This window comes from Eptatretus burgeri, chromosome 10 (assembly GCF_056783735.1).
Source record: "Eptatretus burgeri isolate ZD-2024b chromosome 10, Ebu_testis_v1, whole genome shotgun sequence".
NCBI lineage: Eukaryota > Metazoa > Chordata > Myxini > Myxiniformes > Myxinidae > Eptatretus > Eptatretus burgeri.
Window position 1 is genome coordinate 11,152,427 of NC_140970.1, and position 20,000 is coordinate 11,172,426.

Here is a 20,000-nt window from a genome sequence, read left to right on the forward strand (position 1 = left end):
GTGACTCATGCCCTCGTGATCCATCCCCCGCTCAACCACGGGTGGGAGGGAGTTGTTGACATCATGAATCATGGGACGGCAGGATTCTTCTTCCTCTACGCAGAAGAGGGGGAGGGATGTCTCCATTGTTCGTTCCCTAACTATTAAATTGATCCGCAGCACATCTTATCGATTTCTGAACATTTAAACAATGGAAGGTGAGCTATCTCGGGAACAAGCACTTATCGACGTAGCTGACTAAAGGAACCTGTATGTTGTGTGCAATCAAATTCCCAAATTCGTAACAATATATATATATATATATATATATATATATATATATATATATATATATATATATATATATATATATATATATATATGATTCTGATACAGAGCATTAGTTCTGCTGAAGCAGTTTCTGGCCTGGGGTCATACTGGGTGGTTTGTTATCCCTCTCCCAGCAGTGGTGAGGGCAGGAGTTTGTAATTTGTTCAGGGTGCCGACAATAGCTCATCTACTCTTCATGGAGTACACCGTGGCATCTTTATCATCCACCAACTATGCCGGCAGATGGGACGTCAAGTTTAACATCCGTCTGAGGGACAAAACACGCATTGGCGAATTATTGTGTTTGTGAAACAGTGTATTGCTCAGTCAGGATTCAAACCCAAGCCAGACAGCTGCTGAGTAGCGAGTGTGCGTACAAACATAGCATTTGCATCCTATACCCTGTTGGTGTATGAAACAACTGTTTCATCACTGTTTAAATGTGAGATCATGTTCAGCATTGTAAGGGCTACAGTCATTTAAGAAATTGTAAGCATTGCTTTTCACAAGCTATGTCATCGCCGTTCTATTTCTGTATCGAGGATCATTTGACGCTGACTTGGGATCATCTTATTTAATCTTCTGTTTTAGGGTTTGGAGTTTGTTTTTAACTTGGCTTTGTACATTTTTCCTCTATTGAACAAATTCATTTGAATGGATTCCACACTTGTTTCATCGTCCACTCATTTAAAACACGATTTATTTCCTCTATAACTCGTTTCCAGATGATCGGTCTGTATTCGGCGTAATTAGTTGCTTTTTAGTTACTTTTTTGCAGCATATTTGTCATGTATTATTGTCATGTAACCAGTGTAATTGCATGATTGTGATGTGAATGTCTGAAATGTGAATAAATTACAATCACCCTTCGGAAGGTTGTTTATTTTATTTTTCTGTACTCCACTTAATGAGCTCAATATGTATTTGTTATTTAATATTTTGTTTCTAATTACTGGTCAAAGAGTATCTACAATTCAAGGATGTTCTTTGAGTTTTGCTTTTTTTCCCTGTTGTTTTGTTGTTACAATACCTTTCCATCATTTCAATATTTATTGTCCAAAGTTATTTATCCATCATTAAAAGCATCACTTTTTCTCGCTTTAATTTGTCGATTTTGAGACCAATCACATCGAAAATTACTTCAAAATGGATGTCATATTTCAGTTTATTCTGCCATTGAATCAATGTCTCCCCCGAAGAAGTTTGCATTGCCGTATTTAAGGTGTTTTTCTTTTTGTGCATGCATATAAAGCGTTTGCAAAGCTTTGTTGCCTCCACCACCAAAGGTGAAAGGAGGTTATGTTTTCACCCCTGTCTGTCTGTCTGTTTGTCTGTGTGCAGGATATCTCGAAATGTTACAGACAGATTCAGTTGAAAATTTTATGGACAGGTTGTATGTTTGACAAGGCCAAACTGATTAGATTTTGGTGAAGATCCGGATCCGAATCTGGTAACTAGAATTTTTAAAGTGATTCTTCACCATTGAGTGAAGGGGCGAAAAACGATATATAGCACGATATCTCAAAAAGTTGTGGATGGATTTGGACGAAACTTGGTGGATAGGTTGGTGTTTGACGAGAAAGAATTGGTCCAATGTTGGCGATGATCCAAATCCAGAACCAGATCCAATATTTTTTTAAGTGATTCTTCACCATTGAGAGAATGGGTAAACCATATATAGCATAATATCTCAAAAGGTTGTGGACGGATTCGGACAAAACTTGGGGGACAGGTTGGGTGTGTGACAAGGATGAATATATTTGATTTTGATGAAGATCCGAATCCGGACCCAGATACGATAATTATTTAATTTTTTAAGTGATTCTTCACCATTGAGAGATAGGGCCAAACACAATACATAGCATGATATTTAAAAAATGTATTGGGCCAGATATGTTCTCATGGATCAGGCATTGCATGGCAGAGGTATGCGCTCTACCAAGTGCCCTTCTAGTTTGTTTTAGAATTGACCATCTCTTATTTCTAGTATTTCATCTCTTGCTCCAGTTACAGGAGAAGTTCTATCGTAGTTGCCTCCAATTTCTTGTTGAATTACTTTGTCTATGATGAAAAAGTAAATCTGATATTCAGGTTTTCAATATATTTAAACATTAATCTTCTATTCTTTCATTTCAACCGTTATTACCTGTAGGAAAGTGAGTGGTCAACAAAGGGCACCATGACCGAAATCTGAAGATGTCGTTCCTGATCTGTGGCCATTCAGCAGTGGCTTATGTGCTGTATAGGACAGTATCTCTCAAATTTACTGAAGTGCACAGTTTTTACATGTTAGCAAACAATAGATAACATTGGAGGTTTTGCATGAAAGAGAGACCTCGTGAGGATTAATGATGTTATACGATCTGTGCGTGACTCGTCGCCTATGGAATTAGGTTTTGGCAGTAAAATCAGTGCAGGTTTTGCAATGATTGCATCCACATTTATGAGGGGGGAGAAAGAGAGAGAGAGAGAGAGAAACAGAAAGAGAAAAGGAGAGAGAGAGGAAGAGAGCGAGAGAGCAAGAAAGATATAAGCAGCTGCAGCTGCATCCTGTCTGTCACTGGAGGGAAGTATCAAACGGTACTCAATGGGCTCATCTGTGACATGGAACAGGTGATTGTTAAGGTAAATAAGAAACAGGAGTCGCTGTCCTTTGGAATATCTGACAAATGGAAATCAGAGGCCAAGACGATGCAAAAAAAAAAAAAGAGAAACAATAAACATAATACACCACTTTACTGTATACTTCACTTGGTTATGATATTAATGTGAAAATGATCAAATAATGTAATGTTACAAAAATGATAATTTCCAAGTGTAGAGTTCGTAAAGTTAAGTTGCGTTTTGTGTTTGATGTGATAGTTTCATTGAGCCGATAAATATTACCTTTTCGGGACGCGTAAGCTAAGTTTTAGATGGCAGACATGTATTGTGTTATTTAATTTGAAGGTTGTTTATTTATTTCTTCTACACTTTTCTCACACCACTTGTTCCAACCATAAACCTCAAAACAGGCTGGACATTTGAACGTGCATTTGCGAAATTCCATGCGATGTTTTTGTTGATATTTTGCTGCATGAGAAAGAGTCAAAAAGTTTGTTTTTTCCAATAACTATGAAGGAATTTTCTTTGCCCTCCTGTTTCCTTTTACCCCACTTTCTGTTTGTTGACCCTTTTTGCCCTCCGTCGGTTTGTGCTTCCATGAGTGTCGACACTTGCATAAAGGTGTCCTGCAACAGTGAATCTCGTCAAAGATTTATAATCGTACTTTTCTATGTCATTTCCAAGCAATGTCACTCATTTCTTCCAGGTTGCGAGTGAGTTTAACGATGGCATTGGAATAAAAAGTCATGTGTTTAGTTCAAAAACTTTTTGAAAAGGAGAAACTTTTTGTTTGCATTTTAAAAATTTCTTTACATACCAGACAGTTAGCTGCAGTGCAGGTGGCAATGGTTTTAGATATTACAACAACCAAAGAGTTCAAAGCCTCTGATGTCTGTTGCCATTGAATGGATACACCATGAAACCACTCGGGATGATGTCAGGGCTTCATGGTGTTGGCAAATCATGCGTAGTTTCCCAAGCAAAGAGTGATTACATGCAAGCAAAGCCCATTCTATTTCCTTCGGCAGATCATGGACAAGTCCTTTCTACTTTGCCTTGGATTGCAAAATCTCTCAGTGAACTAATTTTAGAGCCTTCCCACCAACAATTAACATATTTTCGAAAATAATAATTTTGTCGTTGTCATTGTAAAGTATCATGAGATTAATGCTCACGATCATTGTTATCATTATCATAATCATGTAGTTACCTGTAAGTGAATGTGCAAGTGGAATGAACAACCAAAGTCAGCTTGAAAATATAAAGCGAGAATTTTTTTTTTGCAAAATGTCATAAAAAAATGTTTCCCTCAGGACCAAGAATAGAAATCTTTACTTAGAATAAATGAAACAAAGACAACAACCCCCTAGGATAATGGTGCAAGCTTGCGTTACAGCCAGTCTTGAGAAAGACGAGTTAGCTGTGGTTGGAGAACAGATGTGTCTGAACTGCAGAATGCAGGACATGCAAGAGCAAGAGTTCAGGTTTAAAAGGGGAGGGAAGAAAAAAAAAAAAGGACAGAAGATAGACAAAGTCCAGAATGTCGGGAGGATAAAGGAGGGTGGGAAAGGATTTTTGGTTTCTGAAGAAACCCCATCCTCCTGTGTACTCCCCCAGACCAAGGCGCTCAGAGAGATATGGGAAGAGAAAGGCAAAGCGATCGAGGTTAAGAAGCGTTGATGTGGAGAAATGAAAGACATAACACTCAACTCACACCAAAAACCTCAACAGAGGGCCATTGCTTCCATCACCACATCAGTAAAAGGCAAGTTCATTCCCACACCTCGAGGGGAGAACTCTTTGCGAGTCGTTCCTTTTGAAAGGTTTGTAACAATGAATATTTTGCCCCAAAATCACTGTTAGCATTTACTCCATTGCGCTCAACACTGCAAGCTATCAAAAGTAAAGCTGGACTTTAAAGTTTGTTTCCTTTATGAATCATTACAGCGACATTGTTGACCACAGATACCGCAGCTACCTACTTCTGGCTTCCTTTAGAAACAGAGTAGAACTCGGTGAGAGGAATGGCTCCAAAGGTAGAAACATGATTCTTGAAAATTGTAACAATAAAAAATAAAAAAAAACTCGGTTTATATTTGCTTTATAAGAAAATTATGTCCTGGTAATTCTGCCGTGGCATTCAGAGCGTCAAATGACCATTATTATTATTACTACATCATGTGAAATAGTCACAATAGTATAGGACAACCAAGAAAGGTTGCATTTATAGTTGCAGTAATACTTGACAATATAATGCTCATGAGAACCACAACAATAAATATTGTCATAAGAATGACTAAATTAATATAAAAAGAATTTATGGAGTTCACCAGGGCTTGGTTTCTTGAGCTTAAACACTAATGTGACCGTTCAATGACCGTTTGGTTTCAAAAAGGACCCACAATCTATTCCACAGCTGCCGATGCTACCCATGAACTGTTTTGCTTGTAATTCAAGTCATTCTCAATGGATCCCCAGCCCCTTTCTTCCGTCAGTCCATGGTCAGACAACAGGGTGCAGAGCACTATCCCCAGTCCCCTCCCACCTTCTGCACTCGCAATACAGACTAGCACTCACCCTAGCTGTTCCGATCACTGGGAAACTGCTTGCAGATGTGAAGAAAAGTGCTTCGTAGAGAAGCAAAGAAAGGCCGGGAAGAACAGATGAGTCAGATGCATAACGACTCGAAAAATATGGGGGGGGGTCACATTCATAGAACTCGAAGCTGTCGAAGGGATTTTAATGACAGACAGGAAGGGAAGAGGAGGGAGGGGCTGGAAAACCTGGTCTTATGTACCAGGCTCGCTGCCACTCGAGCAGCAACACCAAATGCAGTTATTAAGGGCATGGCGGCAAATGGGTGAATCCTGCATAGGTGATCGACTGAAAATTTTGTGTGGGAATGAAACAGACAATGTAACATAAGGAGAGGATATGCAACAGATAAATTTGAAACTTATTGCACACATTAAAAATTATCTTTGTACAAAGGCAAATGTGGATGGAGGTTGTTTTCACCCACGTCTGTTTATGTGTCTGTGAGCAGGATGTCTCAAAAAGTTATCGACGGATTCAGACAAAATTTGGTGGGCAGGTTGGATGTGTGACAAGGACGAATGGATGAGATTTTGATGAAGATCCAGATCTGGATCCGGATACGAGAATTTCAAAAGTCATTCTTCACCATTGAAAGATGGGACTAAGATTGATACATAGCACGATATCTCAAAAAGTTGGACGGATTCGGAAGAAACTTGGTGGACAGGTTGGGTGTTTAACCCATCGATTCGGATTTTGGTGAAAATCCGGATACAATTTAAAGTGATTCTCCACCATCGAGAGATGCGGGCAAAACGACATATAGCACGATATTTAAAAACGTTGTGGGGGTATGACAAAACCTGATGGATGAGTCGAGTAGGTGACAAGAACAAGCTGATTAGATTTTGGTTCAGGTCCGCTGCAGAGCCGGCCTATCAGCGGGATACAAAACGTAAATTGTTCAGCCCAGCGGAGGTATGCACTCAACTGAATGCTGTTGTAGTTTAATAGAGTGAGACAGAAAATATTCATTTCTAAAAGAACAGCAAGACATTTATTTTGATTGAACTTCATCATCACGATGTAAAAAGGACACAGCCCTTACACTCACTGCAAGTGTCTTCACAATGGTGAACTCAGGGTGATATTTGGAGTCATTGTGCTTGTTCACATTGCTTCTCCTGAGGTTCGTTGACTTGGTGAAGAAGGGCCTCAATATATCCACTAGTGCCGGATAGCTCCCACATACGTCGCAGAACATTTTGTCATTCTTTGTGTCGTATTCGAGCCACTGGAATTTGGCCTTCCATGCTGCTTGGAATTTTATTTCCCATCTATTCTCATAATCACTCTGCTTCTTGGGATAAGGAAGTCCCACAATCAGACCCTGTAACTGTAATGTTACTGGTGGAGACACCGGTCGAGCTCACTGATGAATAGGCCGAACACGACGGCGCTCTCTCCTCTCGACCGTTTTCAACTTGTCCTCATCCTGCTGCATCACGAACATTCTCCTCTCCACTTTCTGCCAGAATCTCAACATTTTTTGTTTTTGCAGGCACGAGGCCGAGTTTAAAGTCTTTTCTTGCTCATTCCTCCGATTTATCTTAAGAGATATAGTCTGGCCTTATTTGGGTGCCCTTTACTCTTATGGGGAGTGTGGTTGGGGGGGGGGGATTGATGTGTGTTGATATTATTACCCTCACCAAAGGAGAGGGTATTCCATTTGGGTCCTTTTGTCTGTTTGTTTGTCTGCACAGAATTTTAGTGTTTTTCTCCACAACCGCTTGTCAAATTGAGACAAATTTTTCACCAGAGGAATGACCACTCATGGAGAATGTTGTGATGATTATTATGATGTCATAGGTCATGGGGTGTGGTAGCCATGTTGGAAGCAAGGACAAATGTGTCCAAGAGCCACGTCCTAAAGGCAATAACAACAACTTCCAATATTTCGTCACGTGCCTTGATGGAGCCAATAGCGAGACCCGTCATGGAGGCTCCTGTTCATGACGAGAAAATCGTGTATTTATGAAATTACAACACATTAAATGGAATAATCTTAAAATAGTAACGTGAACTTTTCGAAACTTTAAAGCAAATGTCGGAATATATTTAAAAGTTCATGATAGACGCTCTCAAAAGGCACCGTCAATGCAAGGATGTGTACAGGTGTTTAGTATTTAAGGAGATCCGGATCCAGTATATAAAACAGCCGAGTCCTAAAGGTTTTGTCTGAAGAAGAAGAAGAAGAATAAGAATAATAATAAGAAGAATAATAATAAGAATAAGAATAATAATAATAATAATAATAAGAAGAAGAACAACAACAACAACAACAACAACAACAACAACAACAACAACAACAACGCGAAGCTCTCTTAGAGCCACGTTCGCTACGCGAGACGCGGCTAAAAACTGAAAAAAATTGGACCTCTGTATCTCTGAAACCACACCAAGGAAAAAATAGAAAGTTGGCACACGGCAAGTACTCCTCATGGGGATTAAGTGTGATTTATAATGACATCATAGGTGCCTTCGTTATGACGTTATAATTGCATATGTATAACGCTACATTTAATCAGTACGAACATTTTTGAGGGTCATCTGGGGATAAAATGGTCCTCAGAAAATAAAAATGATGACGTCATCGGTCACATGATTCGGCAGCCATATTGTTTATTCAAAAAAAAACATTCAAAAATCTTCTCTGAAGTGGCTAAACAGATCGAGGCGAAATTTTACACATATAGTATGACCGCCTATCCATGAGGAACAAAAGGTTCACACATAGGATGTCATAGGTCAGATGGTTTGGCAGCCATATTGGATTTACCCTAAAACCTCCAAAAAATCTTCTCCAAAATGACTGGACAAGCTGAGGGGAAACTTCACACAAATGTTCCCCAAGCCTTGGGTGTACAAGTTTTTTAAGGAATAATTGAAAGGTCACATGGTTTGGCAGCCATATTGGATTTAAGAAAAATATTTATGTTTTCTCTGGGACCGATTAATCAATCAAAATGAAGCTTCACAATTATGATCTGGTGGTGATGGGGGAAATACATGTTTTAAATTTCAACTTGATCAGACACATGGTCTGGCAGCTGGAATTATTTAATTTCTTGATCTGAGTTTTTTGTTTGAATAAGGTTCACTTGGCTGTGCCTGGATGGGTTTGAGGGAAGACGAGTCGCAGCTGAAATGTGAATCCTGTCCAGGTTCATCCTGATTACTTCATCTTTGTTTTTTCCTTGGTCGAGTTCCTTCTGATTACTCCAATGTCGGACTGTACCTCTTTGGTCTTCCATTTGATTTGAATTCAATTTATTTGAATATCATTCTAAAGTCAACTGAATAATAATTTTTAAAAACGTCATAGGTCAGGGTCAGGTGTCCGATTAAAGCGGGACGTCTTGGTACACGGACATCACTGGCAGCAGTTACAAAGTGGCAGTTCTAATTATGTCTCTTATGAATTACGTAACACACCAGAACACAAACACCACACAAAACAAGTCCTGGTGAAGGTCTGCAATCTCTGATTGCTCTTTCCAGTTATATTTGTAATATCTCCCTGTAAGTTGACATTAAAAATGGTTTCATGTCACTGTTATTATGAAAAGATTAAGTTTAACAAGGATCTGATACATTCGGTCTCCTGCCTTTTGAGTTTTATGAGGAATAGATCTGTGTCATAAGAGAGCTAAATCTTGAACGGTTTTTCAAATATCACGGATACAAGCCAAGCCACTGAGACCGTTGCCATGGCAACATAATTCAGCCAATCATATCCGTGATCTAATCAGTTTGAGATAATGTCATGAGGAATAGATATCAGCAATATGAAAGCTAAATGTTCACCATCTCTTATCTTCTCCCATGACAAAACCATTACACACCCGTTAATCCACCCCAAACCCACCTCCTTCATTTTCCCAGCTTTTCTTCCTGAAAGTCCCTTTGGCGTCCATCTTGTTTACCCCGTGTACGCCGCTCCATCCCTCTCCCTTTCACAGATCTCCTCATGTGTCAATTCCCCACTGTTTTGTCATTCCCTCTCCCATTCCTCTTGTCTCCTTGCTCCCCTTGTTGTTCTGTGTGTTTGCACTTATATGAGCCTTGACATTGTATATAAAAGTAAATATATATATTTTTAATTGAAATATCACGGACACAAAAGTACATGGAGGGATAATTATAATCTGTGAAACGGTCGGAGGGAGCTCATTTTAATGTCCCCCGTCTCCAATCTTGTCAGAGGGTGGGGGCCAATAAGTTATCACGGACCAATGGCCGACTTGATATTTGCAGGTGCCTTCTGCTAGTATGATTCATTTTCACCCCTGGCATTCTTGGAATACCCCCAAAAAAGCTCATTTGCATATTTTTAATGAAGAAACTGAACCAGGAAACTGTGCAAGATCAAAATGAGAGAACTAGGTGAGCTCGTGAACGTGTTTACATTGCTGGGTTTCAAAAATGTTTACATTACGCTCTGATCATGGCGATTGTAAATTTTGGCTCAAAATTTAAGTTCATGAAGCAATTTTGAGGGTGCCCATCCAGGCATTCAAAACCCAACCACTTGTAAAATTTGGGTGCCAAACGCTTAAATTAGGTGCTCTGGGTGCCCGTTAATGTCGAACTATGTGGTATGCATGTGTATGTACTGTGTGTATATATCCTGAAGAAATGTCTGTGTACACGGTGAATTGAAATTGTATATAAAAACAGAAATTGAAGTATATATTTTGTAAAACAGGTCCTTCTTGTGGTTCCTTGCCCATTTCATTTCCCCACAAATTGCAATCACCTGCACAGAATGAGCCAGTTAGGCACGTTGCACTCGATCATTTTATAACTGACATGACAACTCCGCCATTCTTTCAAAGAGCCTGTTTGCAGAGAGCTTGGGTATTAAGACCTGGTATGTGACAATACATTCTACAGCAAATCGTGCGATTAAAGACACCAACGATGTGCATTATTGCCTTTCATCGCTCTTGTAGCATTTTTCCTGTGGACGTTGGCATGCCTCATGGTAAAGTTTCCTTGCGTGCATTTGTGTTTGATTAAGAGCATTACCGTCTCATTCCATCTGCAGAGTGATCAGCAGTGTTCTGTTGGAGCAGCTGCCTGTGAGCTGTTTGACCTGCTACTGATGTGCTATCAAACAAATGCTGAGCTGCAGCTTTTGTTCATCTGAAGGCATTTCCAGATTGTGCCCAGTTACTTGTGACACCGGATATGGCATGATAAGAAGAAGAAAAAAAAACAAATTTCCTCATACAACTCACCAGTGGCTTCACCGAGCACAACCACCAAGCTAAAACCGAAGCTCCACAACTCTTGCCAAGGCCTCATCACTGCCCAGTCCTCCAGCCTTCCTCCTCAGGGTGCTGCTTTTGGGGGGAGGCCAGCGTGGTGCAGTGATCGACAGGATGTTGGAAGGGACGCGGGATGCCAGTGGCTTTTGGCGAATGTCAACTGGATGAGGCAGAGTGTTCGATGTGCAAACGTGGTGGACAAAATATGGAGTTCAAGATGAGAACACCGCACAAATGAACCTGGAAAAGAAGAAGAAAAACAGAACATATTTGGAAATCAATGTCACTGGAAACAACAAAGGTAAAAGAAATATGCAGGATTAGTGTGAAATATATTGGTTGTACACTTGTTTCCCACATCGAGGGCAGAATTGCATTTGAGTGATTCACCGCACAAATGAATAAGTACAAAAAGGAATTTGATGAAGTAAAAAAACTGGTTCCCTCGCAAGAAGGCAAAGAGCTGGAAACTTGAAACCCATGCTGTCAGCACCGCTCTGACAGTTCGCGCCGCTGAGCAAGGCTGGGGATAATACAAGGTCCTGTTATTAGGAGGTCTAAGGCTCGGCACATTGAGCTTTTCCATTCGTAGCCGAGGATGATGATGACTGGCTGCGTGGACGAATGGCCCAGGTCGGATTTAATCGCAAAGATGTCGATTAAGAGGTGCATTTGAGTTCAGTTGCAGCGAAACGTCACTGGAGGTGATTGAGCGAAATTGCAAATTGAAAAAGAGTTGATCGAGTACAAGAGAGCGAAGAAGCGAGTGAAAATGAGAGGGGAAATCAACAATTAATGAACTTCTTCTGAAATACTGCTGTAATCATGCCACCCACGATCTGAATTCCAATGTCTGTCCACACAAAACCTCAATGAATCCACAAAATGTTGAAAACTCAATGAGTCATCAACTGTATCAGCACAAAACAGACAATGAAGTCATGGATATATAAAAAAAATGATTGAAGAAATATAAAGTGTGCAAGATGTCCCCCGCTCCCTGTATAACACCCTCGGTCCTAGTTGTGTCCGTTTAGTAGTCTGAACGTCTGCACCTGAGTCTGGCGGCCTCTCTGGCTGCTGCTTTGCAAGACAACTGAAATATATATATATATATATATATATATATATATATATATATATATATATATATATATATATATATATATGTATCCCTTGTCGAGGCTCACATGAGAGCTAACACACAACGCACAGCAAGGGGGGGCATGAGACAAGAGGGGCAGGAGTGGGAAGGACTAAACAGTGGGGAACAGAGAAATTAGGAGATCTGTGGAAGGGAGAGGGATGGAGTGGGGAACATGGGGAATACAAGATGGACATTACAGGGACTTTCAGGAAGGAAAGCAGGGAATTTATACAAATGTATATTGTATATTGAACAGTATATTTATACAGAATATTGAACAAATGCACTGATGAGAGTTCATACATCTGGATGTATGGGATATCTTTCCCAACTTTGCTCTACTGCAGAGCAAAGTGAATGTTGAAATAAAGAGATGATGGTGATAACTAATATAATCAAGGTAAGACCTTTAATCAACAATGTGCAGTTATCAGTGACGCATGCTGCAAATCTATGACAAAATAATGGGGAAGTCGTTTATATTACTGTAATTTTTGTGGCTATTGTTATATTATTTGAATATTGTGCAAATATTAATGAATCTATGTCTTTTAAAAACTTTTAAAGTCAACATGCAAGCCACAGGTAGCTGCCAACACCTCCTTCTTCTTCTTCTTTCGCATGCAGTACAAGGCTGCAAGTTGCATCATTGGCTGAGGGTGTGGCTGTGCTGCTAATGCAATCATGCCATCTGTAGGTTAGAACAGGAACTTGGAATTTAGCCAGAATGTCGGTGATAGCTCACATACTCTTCGTGAAGGACACCATGGTATCTTTAACGTCCATCAACTGATGCTGGCAGACAGGATGTCCGTTTAACGTCCATCCGGAGGGACAGCACACACATTGATGCTTCGCCCTGCCTGCATTAAGACACCAGGGTGACAGTTTGTAGCTGAACCGAGATTCAAAACCAGGGTAAATGGCTCAGAGGTGAGTGTGTGTACCTGTATGCCATCCTGCGGGCCCACTCCGTCAACACCAACTCTAACTCATGAACAATACATGATTTCGATTTAGAGGATAATACTGTACATTTAAGGAAAGTGTGTTTGGGTAAAGATAAAAGAATATAATGAAGACATTTTCAATGTTGCAAAATCTGGATTTCAGATTTGGGTTGTCCCTGCTTTGCACCTTTGCGAAAGCAAGGTGTGGAGAGAGCAGGGAGGGGAGTGTTTTTTGCCCCAAGGGCAAGGAGCTTGTTTGAAAATGTGAACAGATTTTTCTATAAGCGATTATGCACTTTGCTGCTTTTCAACAAAACTTAGCTTTGAAAACCAGGAGTGGGGAGGAGATCCTGTGGGAAGGAGATGAGCACAGCAGGATCACTGGAGCAAGAAAGTGCAGGCGTTAATGAGAAGGGGGACAGCCAAAGAATGGGGCAATGGGTCGCACTCTCTTGGCTAGATTCACACAGCTGCTAATGAGCACACAAAACGAAAACGAGGGGCAGAGAATAATAGTGGGTGAATGATGGGACATGGGAGGAAGGATTGGGGGGAGGTGTGGGGAGGAAGTTGAAAAGGAGTTAGCCGTGATGGGAAAGAATAAAGGGAGAGTCGAGTAAGGGAATTCAAGATACTCCACGGCCCCATATAACCTCCACAGTCCTGGGTACATGTACGTTATCCCCTCTGGCTGATGGTATATCGGGAAATTCCAAATGAAAAATGTTCAGTCGACAGAACAATGGAACTGACTGAGGATGATGTATGTATCCAGAGGATAAAGATGGAATCTTGTTCCACCTTACTCGACAACTGTTATGATTGAAGATATGCATCTTAGATCTGTTCGTAGAAAGTGTGTGTGTGTGTGTGTGTGTGTGTGTGTGTGTGTGTGTGTGTGTGTGTGTGTGTGTGTGTGTGTGTGTGAGACAGAGAGACAGACAGAGAGACAGAGAGAGAGACAGAGAGAGAGACAGAGAGAGAGACAGAGAGAGGGAGACAGAGACAGAGACAGAGACAGAGACAGAGACAGAGACAGAGACAGAGACAGAGACAGAGACAGAGACAGAGACAGAGACAGAGAGAGAGAGAGAGAGAGAGAGAGAGAGAGAGAGAGAGAGAGAGAGAGAGAGAGAGAGAGAGAGAGAGAGAGAGAGAGAGAGAGAGAGATAGGTTGTTTTCTCCATATTTGGTAAAAATGCAACACACACACACACACACACACACACACACACACACACACACACACACACACACACACACACACACACACACACACATACTCACACACACATTTTTTCCTAAAGTCTGTTTCTCACCAATCCAATTTTTTGTTGAACAGTAACAGCTATTCCTAAATCATTATATTATCATATGAAGAATGTTATCAATGAAACTCGTTCAACAACACTTGATACTTAACTATATCCTAATTTCAAACGTTGAAATAGTTATTTACCTGAAGGCAAGAATCTCATTAATTTGTAAGCAATTGATGGATTATCCGATTGCTCGAATCATCATCTGTGCTGTTCTTCTTCAAGGTTTCGACCCTTTCAGTCCACAACCTCTCCAAATGCTGGGTCCACAACCATGGCTGCAGGTCGACATCAGTCGAGCCAAACGCACACGGTGACAGTTTCCCATGAAACATTTTCATATCCATATGGACTTGACCATTGTGGATTTTAACCTGAGATATGCCAGGTACATTGGATACTTTACATGGGTGGTGTTCTATGATGCCATGTGCACTCTGCCATTATGCATTGCCAGTGCCTTCTCACGGCTGTCCTGAGAGTGAACACCTGTGTGTGAGATGTGTCTGTACTCCCGAGACAGAATGCTTGGTAGGTCCATGAAAAATCCAAAACCAAACATGCTCATATAAACGAAAAAAACCTGCTCATTTTGCCTAGTGTGTGCGTGCGCGTGTGTGTGTGTGCCTACAGAAAAATGCAGGGACAATGGACCAGACAGCAAAAAATTTCAAGTCATTCATCGGATAAAGCAAGCAGAAAAAGCTAGTCAGACTATTACGCCACTTCAGAGTGAGTTTTGTTTTATTTTATCGGTGTATAGTCAAGGAAATTCATTTTTACTTTGACAAAACTGTATTTGTTTGACTATCAACTGCCACTTTTCAACATGGCATGGACTGAACCATGTTTACATGTCACAATTTAGCCAGGTCTGACCCAAGTTGCTTTCACTGATTAAATTAAATAACATCTCAACACGTCTCCCCAACTTCCGAAAGAATCCGTATGATTTAGGAAAATGTTTGAATATATGTGGCAGCACGAGTTGGAATGGATGAAATCCATCCATTCATCAGGACCACACTCTGTGCAGAGCATTGGTGCTGCCTAAACAGTCTCCTTGGCTATTGGGCACAATCCTGGACGGATCGCCACTCCGACACAGGATACCAGCAAGCTGGCACTCATTTTGCCGACCTCGGAAGGATGACAGGCAGAGTCAACCCCACCTCGTATTAATTCAATAGCCGAGGGGGATTTTAACTCAGGATCCTAGGATCCCAAGGCCACCACCCTAACCATTAAGCCAATACCAGGCATTTGGATGAAACGCTGCTTCGTGTTCTCACCCTTTTCATAAAATGTGAATGCAAATGAATCTTCCTTTTTGACAAACGGTCTCTTGATGAAAACGTAATTTAAAAAGAAAATGGATACAAGGTGAGCATGATGGCAACTCATGGATTTGAATAAGGTACCAGGAAAAAGTGCAAGTCCATATAAAGTTTATCATTTACAAATAATGGCAATATAACTTATTTCTCCTAAAATATTAAGTGAAATAAAAATGGACATCATGACAATGCCAAATCCGCCTCGCCCGACTCCCTTTCGAGAAAGGCCCTTCTCTTCCGCTGGGCCCATCATGGCTCGAATTGTTTGATAACACGAGATAAGCTTTTCCTTGCGGGTCATAAGGAAGAGGGGCATAAGACTTGTTGCCCATAACAAGATGACTCACCATGTTACTTATCAAGTCAGTTATGTTGATTATGTACTTTGGTTTGTGTCAGGTCACAGAAACATCTGATTGTTGGTCATCCTAGGGAGAGGATAACAAAACTGTTATAACAACCAAATGTAACACAATATAAGCACTGCAAAGTGTGTTTCAAAGGAAAGTCTTCCCGAACTAGAGAGTTCATAGAACACTTGACTCCGCATATTCTTGAGAAAAGGATGTGGAAAGAGTCTTCTGAACGATTGATTTGTGTTTCTGGGCACGATCTATGTTTGTTTTGTTCATGCACCTTGTGTAACGGGCATTATGGCGACCATACAAAGTCGACGGGTCAAATGGAGCGGTCAAAAGCTGACGATGCTCCGCTGAGATGCGTTTTTCATCACTATCGAAGTTTAACCATACACTTGCGCAATTATAAACTTTCTGCCAATGTTCCTCGGAAGAAAAAAATGACTGTTTTGAAACAATTTTTGGAGAAAAAGATGCACTAAACAAACAGCATTGGGTGCTGCCATGTTTATTGGGATGCAGAATCTCACAGTTATTCTGCCTTCAGGACTTGAGATGCAGGAATGTTGATTCTCAGCTTTTCTCACAGTTACTATGCCCTCAGGGCATCAATATTTTTTCCAAGTACTGCTCAATGGAAGGTCAGGTCAGGTATGGGAGCATGCAGCAGAGCAGCGCGTCGCTGCGTACACTTTCCGCCGGTACCCCAGGGGCGTCCGTCTAGCCATCCCCCAGGCAGATGCCTGACACATCCCAATCTCCTTGAGATTCCGATCAACCTGCTGCAACCACGAGGCACGTGGTCGGCCCATTGGCCTCCTCCACTCACGAGACTCCCTCGCTGAGAGAATCTGGTGAGCAGGATCAGCGTCAGGAAAACGAGCCACATGTCCATACAGCTGCAGCTGACGCTCACGGACCATGCAAGGAACAAATCTCATTTGAGTCTCTCTCAGCAACCGCTCGTTGGACACAATGTCCGACCAGCGATAGCCAAGGAATCTCCGAAGAGACCTGGTACCAAAGGAATTAAGTCTCCATCCCAGATCCTTGGTCAGGGTCCAAGTCTCACATCCAAAGAGCAATTCTGGAAGCCAAGATGCACTAAACAAACAGCATTGGGTGCTGCCATGTTTATTAGGATGCAGAATCTCACAGTTATTCTGCCTTCAGGACTTGAGATGCAGGAATGTTGATTCTCAGCTTTTCTCACAGTTACTCTGCCCTCAGAGCATCAATATTTTTTTACAAGTTCTGATAAATGGAAAGAGGGTTTTTGAAAATGCCAAAAAGGCGATTTGTATTCTTTCAGTGTTCAAGGTATATAATTCAATCGAAATAAAATTAATATTTTAAATGTCGTCGAAAAACATATTTTTTAATGGAAGTTTACCGCCATTGACGTTACGCCTTTTACACCACCTTGTTTCATATGTAATTTGTGCTTGTGGTTTGTGTCCTTTATGATATCGCTCCAGACAGTAAGTTTGCTGTTTAGAATGATTTTCAATTTTGTTTGATTGCCAGACAGGCAGACAGAGTAAAACAAGAATGACCACACCGTGGTCACACCCTGTGACAAAATCTGGTCACAGGGCTGATTGGGGAACGCGTATTGCCTACCGTGCATGCTGATGGGCTTGATTAAACTTTAATTAAAAAAAAATTATTTGACATATGATTATCTTTTTCGGGGTCTCTCATCGTGAGTAACACTCAACCCAAACAAAGCCAATGGAAATCTGACGCAACAAACCTGGACAGTGTATAATCAGCAAATCAGCAAATGTATAATCATAAAAAGCAAAGTCGAGCGCCAAATGTGGGTAGGGTTTGGCAGCTGTCCGACCGATGGGTTCACATTTCAAAAATCGACTCCCAAAAAGAACCACAACAACAATAACAACCATCTGGAGCTCCTGTAGATATGTTCTCGTGGATCGGGCATCACGGGGCGGAGGTATGCGCTCCGCCGAGTGCCCTTCTCGTTACACACTGAATCATAACTTAACATACAGCATTCTTATTCCTCCTCACACAAATGTAAATACATCATAAATGTAACATAAATATTGGGATGAAGCAAGAGGAAAGGCGTGAAACATCGATCAGAAAATGTCAGTGGGGTATTGGTCAGCATCACAAAAACATAAACTATCAACCAGAGATAAAATCGATTTGGGTTTTAAGGACTCGGGTTTTAAAATCATTTTTTCTATTTACCTTATGCAATGATAAAAGGCACACTCTATTAAAGCAGCATGGCAGCAATACAGCTCACATCATCAAGCCTGAAACATTTACAACCCTCTTGGTTTTAAGAAGTTTCCATCTTGACAAATTATAATACGACAACTATCCAGTTCAATGTCACAGTCTAGAATATATCCTAACATCTGTGGTCTGAATGTAATGCATTTTTAGTTCGGGTAATAAAGAAAGATAGGAGGAGAAAGAAATCGAGACAACAGAGAAGGAATGTTTTGAGGAGGAAAAAGAATGAATACCTAAGACCAAACAGCAAAAAAAAGGCAAATGACAACAGTCAAACACAGCTGGTTTTTTTTTTTTCTTGAACAGAGTAAACTTGTGCGGAGGTGGCCAATCATTCCAAGGAGTGCGGCAGTACATGAACACGATGCAGTGAGTTGTACAAACGAGATCATGGTACAGAGGAAGAAGATGATCATTGGTAAAAAATATTTCAAGTGCAAAACACTGAGAAACTCAAGCTTTTTTTCACGGAGGATACAATGAATTTGATGCCTATAAACACCTTAATAGTCGGATACTCCCGTAGAGACTCAATTCAGCTCTAATGTTTGGTGTCACATCCACTTACGATGTTGCGGGACTTATACGTCACAATATATTTTTTTACCATAATGGTAGGATTATTGTCGCAATCGTATTGGTGGAAACGTCAAACCTTATTAGAGAAATTTACGGGATAATTGAGGTCCACAACACGGACGAGACATCCGGTTTAACGTTTTCGACAAAATACAACCCTTTCCTCGACCACTGGATGGCATTGCACCAGAAGGGCAGTTTTGAAGGATTCAAGTGGATAAGTAAAGTAATGACAACTTGACAGGCAAGGAGCTCGACTTTACCGTTATATAATCCTGCCGCCCCTGATGAAGCCGCAGTGGTAACAGCCACCAATATGGTTGATTGTTAGCTCCACCACCGAAGGTGAAGGACGTTGTTTTCACCCCTTTCTGTCTGTTTGTTGGGTGGTCGTTAGACTACCGTAATTCTTAGGTTTTCCGTCTGTATGTTTGTATGTATTGGACAGCTCTGGAAGCCAGAGGAGTCAAACGATTTTGATGAAACTTGACTGGTAGGTTCATACCAGGATCTAGATGTATGCTTTTGAGCACCGTTGCTATGGACATCACCGTTGCCCAGCAATGGGACTTTGAAATTTTTGAAAAAAATACGAAAAATATATATTTTTTGGAAAATCAAAAATCGGCTTCGGCGATTTTATGCGCACTATAATGAACCTCTTTGTCAAAAAAATTCAGCCTGATCCGTGAAAAACTGTATGACTAGTATGCAATTAGATAGCGACCACCCACATCGCCTACCGGCTTGTCTGTCTGGTTGTGTACAGGATATCTCAAAAAGTTGTGGAAGGATTTGGATGAAATTTTGTAGACTGGATCGGAGTGCCACAATGACGAACTGAATAGATTTTGGTGACGATTCGGATCCGGATACGACTAGTAGAATTTTAAAAGTGATTCTTCACCATTTTCTTGAGAGATCGGGCCAAAAATGATATGTCGCACAACATCTCAAAATGTTGTGGATGGATTCGGTGAAACTTGTTGGGCAGGTTGGGTGTGTCAAAAGGACAAATTGATTCGATGTTGGTGAAGATCCGAAACCGGATCTGGATATGAGACTTATTTAATTTTTAAAGTGATTCTTCACCATTGAGAGATAGGGCCAACAATGATATAGTACTGTAGAGCATGATATTTCAAAAATGTATTGGGCCTGATATGTTCTCGTGGATCAGGCATTGCGTGGCGGAGGTATGTGCTCTACTGAGTGCCCTTCTAATTGAATATGCCTCCATGTGGATTTTAT

At 40.9% G+C, this 20,000-nt stretch overlaps 1 protein-coding gene across 3 annotated transcripts in view; it reads right to left on the reverse strand.

The window, feature by feature from the left end:
- Window positions 1-20,000, reverse strand: part of BMPR1B (bone morphogenetic protein receptor type 1B) — a 137,802-nt gene that overhangs the window by 60,805 nt on the left and 56,997 nt on the right. For all 3 annotated transcript variants that reach the window (XM_085897057.1, XM_085897058.1, XM_085897056.1), the window contains one exon: window positions 10,755-11,024. In XM_085897057.1, coding sequence (XP_085753183.1) covers window positions 10,755-10,821 — 67 coding nt within the window. In that variant the 5' untranslated portion in view covers window positions 10,822-11,024. The remainder of the gene's footprint in view (window positions 1-10,754; window positions 11,025-20,000) is intronic.